Source organism: Poeciliopsis prolifica, unplaced genomic scaffold (genome assembly GCF_027474105.1).
Source record: "Poeciliopsis prolifica strain line A6 unplaced genomic scaffold, Auburn_PproV2 SCAFFOLD014, whole genome shotgun sequence".
NCBI classification, from domain to species: Eukaryota; Metazoa; Chordata; class Actinopteri; order Cyprinodontiformes; family Poeciliidae; genus Poeciliopsis; species Poeciliopsis prolifica.
Window position 1 is genome coordinate 11,466,875 of NW_026562389.1, and position 21,823 is coordinate 11,488,697.

At 43.4% G+C, this 21,823-nt stretch overlaps 1 protein-coding gene across 1 annotated transcript in view; it reads right to left on the minus strand.

Annotated features, from left to right (window-relative positions):
- Positions 1 to 21,823, minus strand: part of prdm6 (PR domain containing 6) — a 69,804-nt gene that overhangs the window by 2,071 nt on the left and 45,910 nt on the right. The window contains exons 7-8 of the mRNA XM_055039453.1: positions 15,839 to 16,211; positions 4,223 to 4,399 (exon numbers count right to left, since the gene is read on the minus strand). Coding sequence (XP_054895428.1) covers positions 4,223 to 4,399; positions 15,839 to 16,211 — 550 coding nt within the window. The remainder of the gene's footprint in view (positions 1 to 4,222; positions 4,400 to 15,838; positions 16,212 to 21,823) is intronic.

Sequence of the window (21,823 nt, forward strand, 5' to 3'; positions counted from 1 at the left end):
AACTGCTGCGGCTTCATCCACGTTATAAAGTTTGACTTTTCTCAGTCTCAGAGCAGCAGATGCTCACACTCATGACATTACCCAAAAGGTTAAAGGTCACAGAGTGACGGATCCTGCAGCAGAAACTAAAACCTGCAAAAAGCTGAAAATGTGAAGCTGAAACACTAAAAAGTTTGTTTTCAGGAGGATCTGCTGCTAAACTGCAGAGATACAACCTTTAGTTTTGCTAACACACACACACACACACACACACACACACACACACACACACACACACACACACACACACACACACACACACACACACACACACACACCCAGGTTAACTCTAATGTCCAGCGACAGAACAAAGTGTGTGTGAGGCCCAGTGGAGCAGCAACTGTAATTGTTGCCCTGATCTTCGCAACCTGACCGACAAATTACACTCACACTCCACCTGTCAATAATCTATCCAGTGGGCCGTGGAGGGCATTCCCGTCTCACACACTTTAACACACTCTGACACACACACACACACACACACACACACACACACACACACACACACACACACACACACACACTTGCAGATAAATCCCGGCCTGATAAGGCAGCATCACTGTCACTTTCAATAGCAGCAGAGAAGAGAAGGAGCTTTTAGTCTGAGCTGGAGGAGCGGCGGGAGCATTTAAATGGATATCAAGGTGTGTGTGTGTGTGTGTGTGTGTGTGTGTGTGTGTGTGTGTGTGTGTGTGTGTGTGTGGAGGGATCAAAGAGAACGCTGAGCAGAAATATTGGAGCTAACGGGGCAGAAACAGGACTAACATGCTGTGAGACAGACAGGAGGAAGAGGACGAGGTGATGAAGAGCAGAGCTCAGCTTCAGGAAAATCCTCCAAAAATCCTCAAAAGTTTGATTCGTGTTTCAGGCCGAGCTGCTCAGAAACATCCAACCGTCCATCAGACTGGGAGCGAGTCCGTCTGTCCGTCCACAACTGGATTTTATTCTGTTTCTATTGGACTATAACAAAACCTGTGGGTGACAAGCTCTGCTCCCATTGGACAGGAATGATGTGGGCGGGTCCGAGCGCAGGACACAAACATGGAGGACACAAACAAACAAACATGGAGGAAACAAACAAACATGGAGGAAACAAACAAACATAGAGGAAACAAACAAACACAGAGGAAACAAACAAACATAGAGGAAACAAACAAACATGGAGGAAACAAACAAACATGGAGGAAACAAACAAACATGGAGGAAACAAACAAACATGGAGGAAACAAACAAACATGGAGGAAACAAACAAACATGGAGGAAACAAACAAACATGGAGGAAACAAACAAACATGGAGGAAACAAACAAACATGGAGGAAACAAACAAACATGGAGGAAACAAACAAACATGGAGGAAACAAACAAACATGGAGGTCCTCCTTCACCATGCTGCTCAGATACGGAGGCCTATAAAGTCCAAAAAGATGCTGGTTTCACGAAGTTGGTTCAAATTAAGGCTGGTCTGTATTCACACCAGAACCGGACCGAGACCAGCTCAGAAATGGGTTTGGATCTGGTACTTTGAGTGGAGAAAAGGTCCAAACTCTGAACCGAATGGATTCAGGTTTTCACTTCAAATGTTTTCAGACAAAATAATCAGTTTATCACTTTCTGCCCGACAGGTTAAACTTTTGGACCGAGGTTCTTTTGGACCGGGGTTCTGAGTATGGACTACAGATCATATTGTGTTGATGGTTATAAAAGCTGAACTGGTTAAAGTAAAAACCTGGTTCTGAAGAAACGGGTCTCCAGCTGAACTCGCCTTGCGCGTTTGTCTGATTTCATCTGTCGCTGCTGCTTTGATCCAGCAGGACGAACATGAAGACGGTTCTGCAGAACAAAGCGGGCCTGAAAGCGGGCCTGAAAGCGGGCCTGAAAGCGGGCGGCTCCGTCTGCAGCCTATCGACCGGCTGCTGCTGAGCAGCAGGGAAAAATAAAGTTGAGACGTTTGTCCTGACAGCCTGACAGACGAGGCTTTAATCAGGATCCTTCAGGATCAGTGGAGTTTAAGATCCGCTCTTATCTTCATCTGAGCTCTGATGGGAGGAAACGAGACAAACCGATTCTGACACGGCAGAGAATGAATCCATGAAACTCCCTGAACCTCCACCGAAACCCGACCGGTCCACTTCACTGACAGCATGAATGGAAACCAACAGATTCTTTTTGGAGGTAAATCAGATAAAGTCAGGAATTCTGGGACAAAAACTCATTTGTGTTTCATTTCTCCTGGTTCTGCTGCGTTCGGTCCGCTCTGGTCCAATAAGTTCTGTTGTTGCTGTTTGAACGTCAATCGGACTCGGGTCTGAACCTCCGTCTGGGTTCTGCTGAACTCTGGTTCGGGTCCAAACAGACCTGAGACCAAACGCAGGGAGCGGACCGCAGCGCAGTGCATTCTGGGTAAAAACAACCACCAGCTAGCTTAGCGCTAACAGGAGAAATTGTTTTACCAAAGACTAAAGTGTGGTTGTTGGTGCAGCGCCCCCACAGGCCAGGAGGGGAACAGGTTGCTGAAAGGGAACCAACAGAACCGATCCAACTGGACCATCGTCCTGCATCTCTGGTTGTTGCTCTTTGCAGAAAGTGAAATGATCTGGTTGAGAACCAGATGCCATCACTGAAACCATTTTATCCTGAAAATAAATGTTTGTAGGAAATCAGTGATTCGGTGATATCTGAGGTTCGTTTTAAATCTGGAGCAGAAAGTCAGAAACCAGCATCAGGATGTGAAAGCGTCTCTGTGGGAAGATAAAGTCGAGCGTTTTCCTCCTGACAAAGTGACAGTGGCAGCTTTAATCTGTCTGAAAGGCGATAACTCTCGCAGGCCATCGATCCAGTAAGGATTTGTGACGACCGTCGGTGATTGTCTTTGTCCCGGCCGCGCCTTCAGAGACTCTGAAGTGCTGATGAACAGGTTCGGCTCATTAGGAACGCTGATTTGCTTTCAGTCGCTCCACTTTTCACTCCCTGATCTTTTGTTCCTCCTCGAACTTCCTCCGACATTCATTTCATCCGTCGCCCTCATGCTCTTCACGTCGATGACAGAGTGGCTTCGCTAATTGCTTTTTAAGAATGTTAATTGTTTTCCACAGATCTCCCCTCTGGATCTGCCCTCTGCTCCAGCCTGTAATCCTGTTCTCTTTATCTCCTCTGGCTCTCGCTCTGCCTGCATGTCCACCTCTTCGTCCACTGGGGGAACGCCGCTCGCCTCCCTCGGCTGACTGGATGACAGCCGACAGCAGAGCTTCTCCTTCTAATGGTTTCCATCTTCAGCGAGAGGAAAATATGGAAATGAGGCAGATTAGGAAAGGAAACATGACTGGGACTGAGCAGCAGGTCTTCACGCTCAGTTCTGATGTTTGTTTTCTGAAATCTGATTCTTTTTTGCATCCTACTAGTTAAATGCAACACAATCAGATTCTGCACAAACGACCCCAAAGCGACGTCACGCAGCGATAAGCAGGTCAGATCTTAGAGTTTTTAATTCCCTGGTGAAACAACAGAGGAAACAGAAACTATAAGTGAATTTCTCAGCTGCTGTGGTTGATGTAAACCAATGCACTTGTGGAGAATTAATTTTTAAGATGCATTTTCATGCTTTTCATGTTTATAGTTGCAGATAATCCTGAATTAAAATGTTTCTGTCTTTTAATAAAATCCGAGCAAAGACAAACAGCTGCTCTGGCTGAACATAGTGGATGGGTTTTAACAGAACCACCAGATCAGAACCAGACGTTTCAAAGTTTCGCCCCCTGTGGAGACACGGTGCGTTTCAACAGCTGCAAACACATTTATTGCATTTGCACAATTTTGTCTTTCAGAAATAACTTTGCTTAGAGGAAGAACGACAAGCTTTGAAAACCCTCAGTGTCCAATAATGAGTTAGATTGAGGTGAAAAATGTCAGTGTTTCGCAAACTGCAATGGAAACACGTTTTAGCTTCATGCCAGTTTGGATCTCAGTGATTTCCAGATATAAAACATTAGGATGTTTTTCCTCCTGATGGTCCGGTAGACCCGGTTCTACCAGAACCAAAACTTCACCATCTGCTCTGAGTCGAACCAACCAAACCCTTTGAGCAACCAGTTCCCCTCCTGGCCTGTGGGGGCGCTGCACAGTGCAGGTATGGGCTTCAGCGAGAGCGAGGCGTGGAGCTGAGGGTTGGTACTCACTGTTACTTACTTGAACGGCTTCTCTCCGGTGTGCGTCCGGATGTGGTTGTTGAGGGTGGTGGCGCCGGCGAAGGCGCGGCCGCAGTATCCGCACTTGAAGGGCCGGTCGCTGGAGTGCGTCACCACGTGGTTCCTCAGCTCCGACGGCTGCGAGAAGGACTGGGAGCAGTGGCCACACTGGTACGGCCTGGAGCGGAGGAGACACTTTAAAACAATCAGCAACCAGGAAGGTTTTCACAGATACACAGAACCACAAACAGAACCACAAACAGAACCACAAACAGAACCACAAGAACCCGAACCGTCCAGGGATCAGTCTGGGCTTCTCTCAGGTTTTCCAATGTTTCAATCTGTTTTTTTCTCTCATTTCTCATCTAAAACTTGTTTCTGAAAGCAAGTGGTTCCATGTTTTCCCAAGAAAAACAAGAAAAACTTTGATGTGTTTTATCATTTGTTTTATTTCACAAGAAGTAAAAATAGTGAATTTGAAATAAATTCCCAACTGTTGGTCATTTTCACGCTTCATGTTTTCAATGGTTTCCTTACTATTGTTAGTTGTATTTTATGAATGAATCATTTGTACAGATTTATTTTCATTTCAGCATATTGATCAAATTAATCAGATCAATAGCTGCAAAACAGAAGAAGAAGAACAGAACCAAACCAGGAAATGATGTAAAAACTACATAAAAGCAGAAAAAACGAAACAACCCTGAGAAACAAAGATGGCCTCCACCCACACCGTTACCATGGCAATGACCCTCATCCACCCGGCAGGCCCGGATCCCGACCGGACCCGTTTATCACGGAACCACGGGTCGAGACAGTACCACAGCAGAACGAGAGGCGATTAGATGCAGTCGGTCTCATGAAGCAGCTGATGAGGAAACGACGTTCGTATCAGAAACCTGAAGGATGAAATCGTTTCTTCACCATCAGCTGCATCCGACTCTGGATGCTTCATGTAAATCAGAGCAAACTGAGATCAAATGAGGCTCAATCCATCATCCTCAGTCTGATCAATAACTGGCCTAATTGTTCTTGTATCACAGCAATTATTATCATAACCACACTAATAAACAGAATAATATATTCAGCCAGAAGCAGCTCATCTGAGAACAAACACACTGACAGACTTTAGTCTAATGGAGGCCTAAGAACATTTTCCCACCAGCTCATTTACTCAGAGTTTAAACACTTCATATAAACAAGTCATTCAGTCAATAAGTCATAAACTGAATCTTTTGTTTTGGTTTTCTAGAACAGCCTCGACGTTCCCATCAACCATCTGGGAAAACGATCTCCAGTTTTTCATTTTAAATTGTTAAATATGTTGATGAAATTAAATGTTAAAATCCTTCTAATCAAGTTAGGTGTTTGATTTTTAATAAGTGTGTAATTTGTTTGCATTTATAAACGATCAGAGGAGTTTCTGTGAATGTTGAACATCTGTAATGAATTTCTCTTGGTGAATAATTATGCAGAGCAACATTTTTATCCCACAGATGATCATCCATCCCAGGGTTTTCCTCTGAAACAGTTTCTGATGAAGCGAAGCGTTGAGACGTCTGAGTAAATGATTCGTTCTCTGGAACCAATCAGAGCGAAGCGCCATCAGAAGCTCAGCAGCAGGAAAACAGCCCAGAACTAGAACAAAACAAATAGACCAACATCTTCACTGCCTTAATAAATCACAAAGTCCAACAGCAGGACAAACACACACACTAACAGTAATAAGAGTAAAATAGTGTAATATAAAATCGAAAAATTCTCACTTGCAGTTTTCCACATAAAAGGCGTCTCTGCGTGGGGGAGGGTTCATTTATCAGCCGGACGGTCTATAAGTTCACGCCTCAGCGGGCCGCTGCACTATTTATTAGGTGGGTTTTCTATGAAGAGCCGCATTGATTGTGAATAGTTTAAGTTGATGAATGTGTGGATATTATTTATTAAGGCGGCAGGCCGGGAGATTAATGCCCAGTTATTGTTTATTACGGTGGAAAGAGGAGGTGAAGCACACACACACACACACACCACACACACACACACACACACACCACACACACGGACACACACACACACACACACGCACACACACACACACACACACACACACACACACACACACACACACACACACACACACACACACACACAGAGACACACACACACACACACACACACACACACACACACACACACATGGACACACACAGACACACACACACACACACAGGCATACACACACACACACACTCCACATTAATATCTGCACATATAAAAACAGCAGGAATTATCACATATAAAGTTCTGGAACAGCTTTAAAAATAATATTTAACAGATAAACTGTGGAAATAAACTGAAAATGAATAAAAGCTTCAGAGCAGAAAGAAGCTTCGTTTCTGGAGGAAACCCAGATTTTCTAATCCAGATTAATCTGAGAAACTTAAATAGTTGCTATGGTAAATTATTTTTTCTGCTTCATCTTAACAGGAAAACCTGCAAACGACTGAACTGGATTCAGTCCAGAACAAAGTCACTTTTCCCACAGCGAAATGAAAACACTTTGTAAAAGTTTGCAGGGAAAGTTTTCAGACCGATTAAAAGAGAAGCGTCAATTCACAAATTATTTTAAAAAATTGCATTTAGCAAATAGAAACAACATAAAACAAGAAAAGTTTGTCTGATTGAACTTCAGACAGAAAATGTTTGTGCCTTTATATTAAACATCTGGTTTTATTTTCCAAATTCAGGTTTTTAATCAAATCTTACATTTTATTACAAATCTTTCATTTTGAATATTAATCACAGAAATCAAGAACTTCCCAAACCTTAAAAACATCAAAATGAAATTCAAGCCTTTTCAAGTATTTGAACGTTAAATGCAGTGAAAATCAAACTGATTTAAGTGGTTAATATCCTCTGCGCTCTGCCATGAAGCTGTTTGCTTTTCGGTATTTAGTTATTTGAGCTGTGATTTTCTCCTGACCAGGTTTGGGCTGAAATAAGATGAAAATATCACTGAATCAGAGGATTATGTGTTATTTTGCATTTCCTTTAGTGTGATCAGATGAAAATGAAAAAGGCAATTTGTTGAAATTCAACTAGAGAAATCCAGCTCAATGGGAGGAATCCCAGACAGAGCACTGAGGGAGATGAGAATTGAGTTTAACGGTGAAAGAACATGAAATATTTTGAAGAACCGTTTCAAACCGATGGATGATCTTCGGTCCAGTTCTCCTGCAGCGTTTTCCTGTCAGCCCTGAGCTGCTCTCAGCAGATGTACGAAGAGAAATGACGGACAGACGGGTTTGTTGTGTTTGTTTTGACCTCGGTCTGCCGCGCTCCTCTGAACCGCTCAGCGGTCGTTAACATGCAGCAGTTAATCAGTGCGGCCGCGTCACGAGCCGCTGACAGCACAAACAGCCCGATACGCTCAGAGTCAACACGGCTGCTCACTAACACAAACACAGACGGCCACTTCTGTGTGTCTCTAACACAAACTAACAGCTCTTCATGTGGAGCGCCGATCAGAGGAGAACCGCCCGCCGCAGAGTTTACTCGCGTTGACGTGACGGAGATCCGTCAAATTAATCACCTCGAAAATGTGGGCGAAAAGCGGCTCAGGACAATAAACTCTGCGGCGCCTTTCAACACAACGTGCGGTAACAACAACAGGATCGGTGTCGACGTCTCACTGGGCCCACACCTCCAACACATGAGCTGATGACAGAGGCAGACGGCCTGTGAGGCCCAGCGCCGCCGCCAACAGCGCCGCAGCCAGCGCCGCAGCCGCCAGCGCTGCAGCCGCCGAGCCGCAGCGGCGTGGGAACAACACGCCGAAGCCACAGCACACAGGGGTCAGAAGTCAGCGGAGAGCACAGGCAGAGCAGAGGCGTAGTGAGAATGTGTCAGTCAGTCAACCATAATGAAACACCTTCAATAGTTTGAACACTTTAAAAGTTTTCAGATTGAAACAATTAATTAAAACAGAGCAAATTGTTTTCAAACGTTTTATTAAAAAACCTGAAAACGTTGATAAATAATCAACGGTAACTTGACAAGTTAATGAACCTAAAACTCCCAGGTTGAATTTTAATTAAAGCCACAAGATGTTTTTATTTTTTTATCTCTTTTTACTAGAAAAAACAAATTAAACTCAAACCCGGATGGAAACTTTGTGTTGAAAACTGTTTTTCAATCTGCTGCCTGGACTGTAATCAGGGGCCGCTCTGAATTGTTCTGAGGGCCACAAATGGGCCCAGCGCCGCACTTTGGACACCCCTGGTCTATCTGTGTGTTGTTTGTTTTGTTTGTTGAACATTTGAAGTTCGAATGTTCGGAGATAAAAACTGTTTCATGTTTTCTAAACGTTTCAGTCGGTGACGTCTAGATTTCCTCAGCTTGAGTGTGAAAACCTGAACCGTGTGTGTGTGTGTGTGTGCGTGTGTGTGTGTGGTTTGGGTGTGTCTGTGTGTGTGTGTGGGTGTGTGTGTGTATGCCTGTGTGTGTGTGTGTGTGTGTGTGTGCCTGTGTGTGTGTGTGGTGTGTGTGTGTGTGTGTGTGTTTGCAGTGCGGTCATGCAGAGTGATGTGTGTCCATGGATCCGTATGGATGCCGTCTAATCCATATGGAGTTCTATCGGAGGACGTCTTCTGTGTCCGACTCGTACGAAGACGTTTCTCCCTGGAGACCAGAGGCTATAAATCACCGCTCTGACCTCATCGATACATAATCAATAAGACAAATATTCTGTAGGAACAGAAACTGACGCGCCAAAGTCCACAAAAAGATCAAAATCACTTCTGAGAAACAGGAAGTGCTTCTCCAGCTTCTGTCTGTTTCTCTATTAAAGTTCAGATGACGTCTCTCAAAAAGCCACAATATGGCTGAGCATTATGGGTAATGTAGTGTGAAAGGTCAACACAAGTTATTAAGCTTTTGCTTAATAAAAAGAAAAAGCAGGATCTTTCACTGGGCCCAGCAGGATCTTTTAAAAACCAGCAGCAGCAACATGAAACGTTTAAATTCAGCAACATGAAGATGGAACAGAAATGATTTTTTAGTAGTAAACATCTGTATCCAGCAAGGCGGCACACATCTGTGTTTGTGTTAAATACAAATATATCCTCACTGGAAGGTGATAAATCTGCTTAACATCAACAGTTTAATAACACAGAGAAACAGTCGGACATGCAAACAAACGGAGTTATTTCTGCTCTCAGACGTTTCTCAGCTCGACAAGAAAACAAGAAAGAGTTGCGTGTTAAAGATTACGGTCAATCAATCATTTTCTGCTTCATTTTTACTAAATATTTACATTGGCTGCTTACCCATAGTATCCCACAGATGCAGTGAAAGTAACACGTTTATGAAATGGGCTCATCTGGGCCCAGCAGGATCTTTTAAAAGGTTCATTATGAGAGAGTGAAATATAATTTATCTGCTTGTTGAATCACATCTGTCAGTTTCTGGAAGCAACAGAAAGTTCGACCAGTCAGGAGGCAAAGAGACGTTCTGGGAAAGAAACTCAATCACAAGCTAACAGACGGAGTTTTACAGTGCAGAATGATGACCTCTGTGGTTTTCAACAGGACCAGGTGAAAGGTCGCACCAGCGCCTAAAAGTGAACATTAAATCACAGTTTGTGAGATTTAACAGAGTAAAGGTTTTCATAAATTATTTAGTATTATTTACAGATTTTCATCAATCCAAGTTGGTCTGAATAAAAAAACATTAAAAATGTTTTTCTTTGTTTTCACAAATAAAATGAAGTTTTTCTGTTTCTAACATTATTATTAGAGATTAATGGATCTGACATCTGCATCTATTCTAGATCTGTTGTCAGATCTAGAATAGAATAAATCTGTCCGATCTATTCTGTCTAATTCTACACTTTATACTTTATTATATTTTGCATTATATTTATTAATCCTAATTTTCTGAACCATTTGTCAGCTTTTAGTTTTAGTTTTCTCATAAAGGAGCCGTCGTTAATGACTGAACAGATGAAAGTTGTGTTTCAGCTCGGTGGATCCAGTGAGCTGCACTGGGGCAGAATTAGCAAATAAATGTGTAATTCAGCAAATTTATGCTAAAAAACACAAAGTTTCAAGTCCTTCAGCTGTTTTTCTATATCATATGGATGAAAAGGGGAAAGTGGATCAGTGCATCCTTAATCAAGCGAATTATTAATTATCCTTAATCAAGCTAATTAATGTAAATCTAAATTCCTCATAGGAACTTTTGACTGAACGCCGTCAGCCGGGATGGAAACGTTCGGGTCACATGGTTCATCATGAGGTTCACTTCTGAATTCAAAACTTTCCCAAACTGATATCTGAACATTTAAGTCAAACAGATTTGACTGAGTTGGTTTTAACTTCCTGTTGCATAAACCACCAGGCGCCTTCATGTTGTGGAAACAACACGACAGGAACTCCAGACTCTTTTGGTTCCTGTTTGCAGAAGTTTTCAGTTGGACTCGGAGGCCGGCCCGGTCTCAGCCGGCCCGGTTTCAGCCGGCCCGGTTTCAGCCGGCCCGGTTTCAGCCGGCCCGGTTTCAGCCGGCCCGGTTTCAGCCGGCCCGGTTTCAACCGGCCCGGTTTCAGCCGGCCCGGTTTCAGCCGGCCCGGTTTCAACCGGCCCGGTTTCAGCCGGCCCGGTTTCAGCCGACCCGGTTTCAACCGGCCCGGTTTCAGCCGGCCCGGTTTCAGCCGGCCCGGTTTCAGCCGGCCCGGTTTCAGCCGGCCCGGTTTCAACCGGCCCGGTTTCAGCCGGCCCGGTTTCAACCTGCCCTCGCTCTGACGTTTATCTGTGGTTTCTCTCACGCAGTAACTCTAAAAGTGTGGCCCTATAAAATCCATTTTAGTTTATATCCTTTTCTATTTGTGCCTAAATTCTGTTTTAAGTCTTTTGAACAAATGTAGAGGACAAACCTAAATTTAACTTTATGAGAGCCAGTAAACCAAATCAATCAATATTTCCTTGTTTTTACAAAAAGATTATGTTGAGACGTGGCGTTTTGAAAGTCGTTTTTATCTTTTAGATAAGTGGAATAAAGTTTGGGAACTCTTTTTGTGTTTTCCAGAGTCTGGCCGCCTGGGTAAAATCCCGCAGGGCATTGTTGGAATAACAGCTCATAAAAATAGAACGAAATCACATTTTTTATGGGCCTCAGTGAAAAAGCTGAAGGTTGCTGACGTGAAACCACAGAAACACGGTTATCCGTCCCAAAACGATGACAGAAGCTCCAGTTAATCCCAGTAAACAGCCGGCTGCAGTGATGCCCTCTCAGTCGGCTGTAAACTCTCTGTCCTCTGATTATATTCATGTGCAAATAGCAGCCTGATCCATAAACACCGAGCGCCAGCAGAATGAGATGTGCAGGCTGCCGATCAAAGCGTTTGGTAATAATAACCCGTTTTCCCTAAAAAGCTCTAATGACTGTTTTAAACAGCAGCGCAGTAAACACATCCATCACAGCAGCCGCGGTTATTAACGCAGCTCGCCGCGGCGGTTTGATGCTGCATCGTTTCTGCAACATGTAGAGACGGAGAGCGGAGTCACAGTTCATTTGTCTTCTCATTTTTCTCCCTGATTCATCACTCATCATCATCGCAGAAGCTAAACAGCGTCCGGCATCCCGACAGCGGTTTAAAAGCAGCGCTGACAGAAACAAACGGCTGCTCTCCTGATGGATTCTGGTCAAATGACACGCAGGGAAATGACAAAGAAGAAAAAGTTGGGAAAAAGAAACAGTCAGCAGAAAAAACAGAGCTGAAAGAGATGGGCTGTTTTTTTACTGACGTAAAGAGCCATCAGTCTTCAGCTGCTGATGTTCCCATCAAGCAAACATCGATAAGTATGTATGAAGAGGAGAGGGAGAAATCCAGAGGTAGATGAGAGATCGGCAGATAAAACAGCAGCAGCTCCGAAGGCGAAACACAGAAATAATTCATGGAAATATGCTGATTATTTTACACCAAAAACACACAAAATGCTCCTGCTGCGTCTTCACAGGCGAGAAACAATAAAAACTGGAATATCAGTAGATAAGCAAACACCAATCACAGCTGAGCGCTGCGCCAGGAACAGAGGCGACGTCACACTGTGTGTGTTTCTGTGTGTTTGAGTGTCTGTTTCTGTGTGTGTTTGTGTGTGTGTTTCTGTGTGTGTTTGTGTGTGTGTTTCTGTGTGTGTTTGTGTGTCTGTTTCTGTGTGTGTTTGTGTGTGTGTTTCTATGTGTGTTTGTGTGTGTGTTTGTGTGTGTTTGTGTGTGTGTTTCTGTGTTTCTGTGTGTGTTTGTGTGTGTGTTTCTGTGTGTTTGTGTGTGTGTTTCTGTGTGTGTTTGTGTGTGTTTCTGTGTTTCTGTGTGTGTGTTTCTGTGTGTTTGTGTGTGTGTTTCTGTGTGTGTTTGTGTGTGTGTTTGTGTGTGTGTTTGTGTGTGTTTGTGTGTGTGTTTGTGTGTTTCTGTGTGTGTTTCTGTGTTTCTGTGTGTGTTTCTGTGTTTCTGTGTGTGTGTATCGTGTTTTCAGGCTAATAAGTCGCACAACTCAAAAATGTGTCATGAAGGAAAAAACTTTTATAAGCTGCACAAACAGCAAAATTATGAGCAAAACTGGAACTTATAGTCCAGAAAATATAGTATTTACTTCATAGAACAAGTTTCACTTATTCGCCAACAAAACGACGTCATTTTCCGTTTTTCACTCTATTCGTTTGGGTTAGAGTTGGTATCAGTTTCACCTATAAGGAAATATCTCATCTTTTCATACATCTGCATCAAATCAGCAGCTGGAGTTGGAAATGATTCAGCAACGAAGGTCAATTTAAAGAAACATTCACAGATTAGATGAGCCGGTTACATCAGATCAAAGCTTTTAACTCATTAAAACGTTTTTCTAGTCATTTTGAGAATTTCTTCTGCTGATATTATGACTTTATTCTAGTAAATGTCTGAGTTTGGTGCTGACCAGCGTTCAAGGTGTTCAGGGTGACAGGAGCAGATCGTTTCCTTTGCTTTGGTCTCATGATTAAACTGCAGATTTGTCCTCCTAAAAACCTGCAGAACCTTCCGGATGAGCAGGTTGGGAGTGTCAGCGCCGTCTGCCCTGTTTAGTGAACAGGTGAAACTTCTCTGCAGACGAGCTGAGGCCCGGCGGTGCTGCTCTGCCCGGCGGTGCTGCTCTGCCCGGCGGTGCTGCTCTGCCTGGCGGCTGCATGAGTATGAGGGATAATGCAGCCTTGGAGCTGCAGGACTCTGTTCTGTTTGGCTTGTTCAGCTGAATTTTATCTGTTCCTCTGTCCCATAAAACCTTCCTATTGACAGGCAGCCCCCGATCGACCCCTCCGCCCCCCTCCATATCCAGCCCACATTTTTCTTCCCTATGAGTATTAGTTTATTGAATAAGTGGCATCTGTTTTCCTGGCCCCGTCACCGTAAGGCGAGGTATTTCTCACTGACACGCCGCCGTGATTTATACGCCGCTCTGACTCTCCCCACAAAAAATAAAGCTAAGCAAAAAATTTCCAATACATCCTCCGACCCCAACACACACATATAGATCTCATCTTCCTCCATCCATGCTGCACATAATTAACTTGGCAGACGTTATACAAACTCAAACACTTTACGCTTTCTCCACTCCAGTCCACAGACTTCCACACATAAATGTTGAGATGATGAGACAACAAAGATGCTAAGTTACAGCAGGAGAGTCCAGCTTTCTCTGAACAGCTACGGCAACAGTTCAGGTCCAAAAACACCAGAATACAACCAGCAGGTTTCCCTCACGGCATGTCGACTCATTTATTATGATTCCTTCTCTGAGACACAATCGTGCATAAAAACAAGATAATAAACCAGAAACTGTGCTTCAGTTATCATAGTATAAAGAGGAACAAGTTGGGGGTCATCTGACTGAAATAGCATCTCGATTCCTTCCTGAAGTTAAAATGTTAATGTTTTTTAGTATTTTTGAATGAAAAACAAAAGGTTTCATTCAGCAGATCTGACCATTTATTAAAAACAGAAATGATTGCAGGACAAAGTCCTAATCAGAACCAGGTGTTCACTGGCCAGCAGACAAACAGCTGGGAGTTGGAAACTAACGTTATTTACATTCTGCACTTTGGCTGTTTTCTGGTTTCCTGGAATCGTCCGGGGAGTTTGTGACGTGAAGGAAGGAAAAGCATCAGAGCTGAGGATTGATGAGTCACTGAAAGCCACAAACAAAACCTCAATCATAGATGTAAGGCGGACCCGTCTCCTCTTCAGAACCCCTGAAGAATATCTGTGTCCCACTGCTCCCAGTAAAAGCCGCCCAGCATGGAGAGAACCGGCACCACTGGGCCTGTGGAGCTGCAGATCCAAGCAGCTACAGACTCTGGCCATCGGTCAGTCTGCAGAAACAACCTCCTTCCATGTGCGATCTTCTGTCTTTCATGTTCAGATCCCATCGGACATACCAGATCCCAATGGACAGACCAGATCCCATCAGACAGACCAGATCCCATCAGACAGACCGGATCCCAATGAACAGACCAGATCCCAATGAACAGACCAGATCCCATCAGACAGACCAGATCCCAACATTGACACCATTTACGTACAATAGTAAATCCTGCAGAAACAGCTCAGAAGCATCTAAACTAAATGGTTTCCTCAGTCAGAAGCTGAAAACTGAGATCATAAATCGATTCAGCCAGGATGTTTACCACTGCAGTGCCACAACTTTATGTTGCCTACAGAACAACTTAACCAAACAGCCTCAGTAACTAAACAACCAATCAAGTAGTAATAAACCCTTATAGCCCATAATCAGAATGTCACTTTCAATCTTTTACGGCTAACAATCATTTTGGGTTTTTATGGACTTCAGGCCTTGTTCACACAGCAGAACCTGAACGACCCAGTTCCAACAGCAAAAATCTGACTTGTTCCACTTCCACAATGTGGAACTAAATTGGATTTGAATTGGATATTTTTCAGAGCGTCTGCAGTCAGGACGGTCAGGTCACATTTCATCCCACCTTTATGTCGCTGCTGTGAGGCGTAAAAGCGTCAAATCCTGCAGCAGAAGAAGCCAGACGGTGAATCTGGATGTAAACGATGGCTGACAATAATAACGGCGAAATTATGAAAACAATCTGTGTCAGTGAACGCATCACATCCCAACGCCGCCTCTCCAGGTCCGAATCCACATCCGGTCCGACTTCTGGAGCCAACACTAGACTGACGGCCGTTCTGCTAGCAGGGCTTTCGTTTTATCAGCTTCATTCGTCTGATGAGGATCTGATGAGGATTTTAAAATCCATCCAACAGAGTCCTGCTGTGTGACGATTCGCTTTGGGATCGTAAACCGTTCACACAAAATTCTGACTGCTGTCGCATTTAATTAGCAGCAAGAAAATAAAATGTGAATTTAACGCAAAAATGTGAACGTAGTCAAAGATACACACAGACAAACTGTCGATCTCAGAATAAGCATCAAAATGACGAATGAATGTTTCAGAGCCACAATGTTTGACTCTGTAACTAATTAATGTTCTCTATCCTGAACTAAAAGCATCTACAGCTCAGATTAGCGTCACAGTGGGTTAGTGGGATCAGATGACCTCTGACCTGTCGGGGTTCTGCGGACAGACGTGCATCTGGAGCAGGATCCTCTGGGTGAAGGTCTTGAAGCACTGGCCGCACTTCCACAGATGCCAGTCGCTGAACTCGCTGCTCAGCTGGCTGGTGGAGGTCGGGCTCGCCAGAACCCGCTGGTTCTTGGAGCCCAGCTGGCCGAAGCCGGAGTCCGACTGAACTCCGACCCCGACCTTGTCCAGCAGCGAGAAGCTCCGGGAGCAGGGGGAGTGGGGGAAGACCATGGAGCGCAGCAGGGCGGCCGGAGGGGAGGAGGAGGAGGATGAAGACGAGGAGGGCTTTTTGCTGAAGGACTGGAGGGATTCCTGTCTGCTCATGGCCTCCACCACCGTCGCTGGAACGTTTACTGGAAAACACACAGGATGGGCAGAGAGGTCAGCTGAGACCGCAGGACAACGACCCATGATGCAACAGCATGGTGTAAACAACAACATGATGTAAACAACAACATGATGTAAACAACAACATGGTGTAAACAACAACATGATGTAAACAACAACATGATGTAAACAACAACAACATGATGTAAACAACAACATGGTGTAAACAACAACAACATGGTGTAAACAACAGCATGATGTAAACAACAACATGGTGTAAACAACAACAACATGATGTAAACAACAACATGATGTAAACAACAACATGATGTAAACAACAGCATGGTGTAAACAACAACAACATGATGTAAACAACAACATGGTGTAAACAACAACATGATGTAAACAACAACAGCATGATGTAAACAACAACATGGTGTAAACAACAACATGATGTAAACAACAACATGGTGTAAACAACAACATGGTGTAAACAACAACAGCATTGTGTAAACAACAACATGGTGTAAACAACAACATGGTGTAAACAACAACATGGTGTAAACAACAACATGATGTAAACAACAACATGGTGTAAACAACAACATGATGTAAACAACAACAACATGATGTAAACAACAACATGGTGTAAACAACAACATGATGTAAACAACAGCATGGTGTAAACAACAACATGGTGTAAACAACAACAACATGGTGTAAACAACAACATGGTGTAAACAACAACATGATGTAAACAACAACATGGTGTAAACAACAACATGATGTAAACAACAACATGATGTAAACAACAGCATGGTGTAAACAACAACAACATGATGTAAACAACAACATGGTGTAAACAACAACATGATGTAAACAACAACATGATGTAAACAACAGCATGGTGTAAACAACAACAACATGGTGTAAACAACAACAACATGATGTAAACAACAACATGATGTAAACAACAACATGATGTAAACAACAACAACATGATGTAAACAACAACATGGTGTAAACAACAACATGATGTAAACAACAACAACATGATGTAAACAACAACATGATGTAAACAACAACAGCATGATGTAAACAACAACATGGTGTAAACAACAACATGATGTAAACAACAACATGGTGTAAACAACAACATGATGTAAACAACAACATGATGTAAACAACAACAACATGGTGTAAACAACAACAACATGGTGTAAACAACAACATGGTGTAAACAACAACAACATGATGTAAACAACAACATGATGTAAACAACAACATGATGTAAACAACAACATGGTGTAAACAACAACATGATGTAAACAACAGCATGGTGTAAACAACAACAACATGGTGTAAACAACAACATGATGTAAACAACAACATGATGTAAACAACAACATGGTGTAAACAACAACATGATGTAAACAACAACATGGTGTAAACAACAACATGATGTAAACAACAACATGATGTAAACAACAACATGGTGTAAACAACAACAACACGGTGTAGTGTGGGCTGACAAACATTAAACAATCGAGCTTCACTGCTTCACGCTGCAGCAGAAACTGTAACAGCTTTGATCAGGAATCATGAAGCTGCTGCATTTTGAGGTTTCTTTCCACTTCCTGAAACTCTCTCTGGGTTCTCCCATGACGACTCGCCCCTGGCTCCGCCCCCAGACTCATTCTGGCTTTTGTTTTTGGCTGTATTTACCCAGAATGCCTTGTGTCGTAGTCCGCTTCCTGCTTGTGGAGCGATCTCCGGTCCGCTTGGCAAACCGAAACCTAGTTTTGGTTGCATTCACACCTCCCATATGAACCAGACTTCTGAGTGGGAATGAAGTGGACTAAACACACTGCTGTGAACGACTAGGATATCTGGAGTGTTTTCAGGGGAAGGCTGAGTGTTTGTGAGTTTTACATTTACTGCAGTATTAAATTAAAACAGTACAATGAAACGGGATCCGAAGTGTTTAAATGCGGCTGCACTTCCTTCTCTCCGTTTCATCACTCACCAGAAAAATATTTTGTTTTTCACATGTCAGAGTTTGTGAGCTTATAGATTTTGTTCTGGAGAAAACTAGCAGCTAAATCAACATCCAGTGAAAAGCTCAAATGCTTTAAAAGTTTCCTTTTACTGGTTTTGGCCCTCAGGTTTTTAACTGATTCAAACTGAAGGGCTTCTGGTTATTCTTAAAAATTTAAAATGCTAAACAAATCTTTACAAAATGCGCATGTTTGATTTATTTACATGTTGGCGTTTTACTCTCCTAGAAATGTAGCTGCAAATAAATCCAGCACCAAAACATTCAAGTGCAATCAGTGTGAGTTACTACGCTGAACTCAGCCTGAACTTTATTCCCACTGTTTGGTGTAATCATCCTTTGTGCTCTGAGTTTTATCCTCTCCTCCTAATTCTATTTGTCTGGTTCTGTTTTTCTTTGCAGAAAGAAATCTGAACATAAATGCGGCACCATAAATAAATTTTCACAGATAAGAAGTTCTGATGAAGGAAAAAGTGTTGCTGGTGAATCCAACAGTGGAGTAAAATGATAAAACAGAAAACGAGACGTTATATGAAAGCGTGTAAATGAGATCTGGGGTAAAGCAGCTGATGCCAGCTGTCCTCACTCGACCCAGCAGTCAGCTGCTTTGTGTTGTGAGGTCTGACCAACTGACAGGTCTGGACTGCATAAGCCTTCATGGTGTTTGAATCGACATCAGGATGCCTGTTTTTGCTTTGAGTCGCGGCGGATGGTTTTGGTTCTGTAAAACTGGCTTGTTTGTGAAAACGTGGCATGTGGTCTGGCTCCGTCCTCCGACACCAGAAACAGGCTGTGCTTCCCATCATCATTAGTTTGATGACAATGATCCCAAACCTTGACCAATGTTTTCTTTTACTTCTCTAAACTTAAACAGATATTGGTTATGAAGGCTCAAACTGAATGCTGTGGATCATAATGAGTCTCTGGACAAGCTGTTTGTTTTGTGAGCCTGGTGCCGGTTGAGAAGACAACCTGCTGATTTTAGCACTGAAAACCAAGGAAGGTAACATAAGCAGCGGGAAGCTGGAGTTCTCAGTTATGCTACTAATTAGATGTGATGTGTGTGAACGGCTTACAACCCCAAAGCGACCCTAGCAGCGTTTACGGCGGTAATAATGGCCGCCGCCGTCTGCGGATGGATTTTAGAGACTTCAGGGCCGACAGCATCATCACCAAATCAGGACAAGACAAAGAAAGTTAATCAAAAAAAGCAACGGAGCGATGACTGCAGGTTCTGCAGAGAATCTGCCTGGATGTGGAGTCGGACCAAGAACAGCAGTGATTCACTTCGCTGACTCAGATTTATCTTACAAAAACTACAGCGAATCCCTGGCGTCAGCAGGAATTAGGGACAACTATATGTTACCATAAATACTCCTTTAAAAATGCCAATTTCTTGAGTTCAAATTTATCTTAAAATGCATTGAAATGTATTCATGTTGACAAAGAAAGCCATGTACCATCCAGTCATCTTTATCTCGGCTCTTTGGTGTTCAGCCAATCAGTAGTAAATAAAATGACTAACACTCCTGGATTACAGTATTTACAAGGTATTATTGCTCTGAGGAATTTCAGGTTTCCACACTGAATTTTCTTTGGAATGTCTTAGATATGCGCTATAAAAAAATATCTGTGAATTGGTGAATTTCTTATAAATATCTTAGAATTACTTTCTAAGGAAAGATCTACAGTCCACTGTAGCGCAAAGTGAATCATATTTTCTATAAATCACCTCAACTATAAGTTGCATTTTCTGTAGAGAAAAGAGAAAAAGTGGAGAAATAAAAGCTGGGAAGCAAAAAGAGCTTGCAGATAAACATCCTCTCAGTGTTGTATCTCTTCACTCAGAGCATCATAACCATTTTCCATCCTTCATCAGCTCACCTCTGCCATCAGGCCACCAGGCCTCATTGATCCTCTAATAACCTTATGAGGAGATAATTACACCATTTGTAAGTTGGCCGACGGCTCTATCGACGGCCGCGTTTCGCGCCGCTCGCCCTCTCTTAATTCATTTTCCTACAAACGTCGTATTTACAAAAAATGTGAGTCGATATGTTTTGGGTTGTGAATGAAATGCATCATCAGAATGAGAGAATTATGCAGATGCAGTTTGCAACATTGCAGAGTCTGTGATTTCTTCCTCTCTGGATGTGTGTGTGTGTGTGTGTGCGTGCGTGCGTGCGTGTGTGCGCGTGTGTGTGTGTGTGTTCTCCTCCAGATGGGTGTGATGAGAATACCAACAGATTCCTTTCTTCAGGATCAGAGAAAAGTTTTTGAAGCAAGTTTTCCCAGTTGATGCAGAGCAGGAGTCGGGTGGAGCACCACCCTCTGCTCCGGGTGGAGCACCACCCTCTGCTTCCATATCAGATTCAGCCGCATACCAACACCCTTCGTCTCTGTTATGAGAACCATGTGAAGATCCTCCTGGTTCATGTCAGGACTTTCTTTTACGCTCTTAGGTTCAAACATCCATCAACAACAGATTATTGCTCCTCAGAGAAAAACGTTTCCCTCTCAAACCTCTGGGAAATATTTTAAATTAAATCATCAAAGAAAATATTTGTAGCAATAAAAGTTTTAGGAGGTAATTACTCTATAAAACTAATGTCTTTATGAATAACAGAATAAAAACATTCATTTTCAGAGACAAACATGTCAAATACTTGTTAAATATGTCTTCATAGTGTAACCTTTAGCAGCTTTTTTACTGCTAAACCAAATGTTTTTATACTTTAACTTCTGAACTTTATCATGTTTCTTTTAACTGATGCTTATAAAAATATGACTACAATGTGCCAGAGATTTAATCAAAAAGGAAACAACTGCTTTGATTTATTTTAAGTGAAAAATATTGTGATATTATTCATATGATAATTTGTGAAATCTGTGGGAAACTTGCAGGTTTCCTGCCATGAAGAATCCAAATTACCCTGATTAACTGTTTTAATTCAGCTGTTCTAACTGAGCAGCTGAAAACTGCAGATTTCTGCAGGTCCTGGCGAGTCGAGTTCAGGAAAACCTGCAGCTGGACGCTCTGCCTGCTCACCTCTCAGCAAAGAGCCACCAGGACCCGACTAAACGTCTCCAAGTTCAGAGGAATCGGTTCTAACTCTTTGAAAAATGCAGAAACTTCTTCCTGGTGGATCACAGAGGTTGGGAAACTTACCGACGAGTCTAACCTGCAAACATGTCACCAACATGGCCGCACAGTGGCGGCCATGTTGGTTCCAACGGACGCTGCAACTCCATGATTCAGACCAGACGAGCTGAAGACCGACCCGCCCCACAGACCGACCCGCCCCACAGACCGACCCGTTCCACAGACCGACCCGCCCCACAGACCGACCCGCCCCACAGACCGACCCGCTCCACAGACCGACCCGCTCCACAGACCGACCCGCCCCACAGACAGACCCGCTCCACAGACCGACCCGCCCCACAGACCAACCCGCCCCACAGACCGACCCGCCCCACAGACCGACCCACTCCACAGACCGACCCGCCCCACAGACAGACCCGCTCCACAGACCGACCCGCCCCACAGACCGACCCGCCCCACAGACCGACCCGCCCCACAGA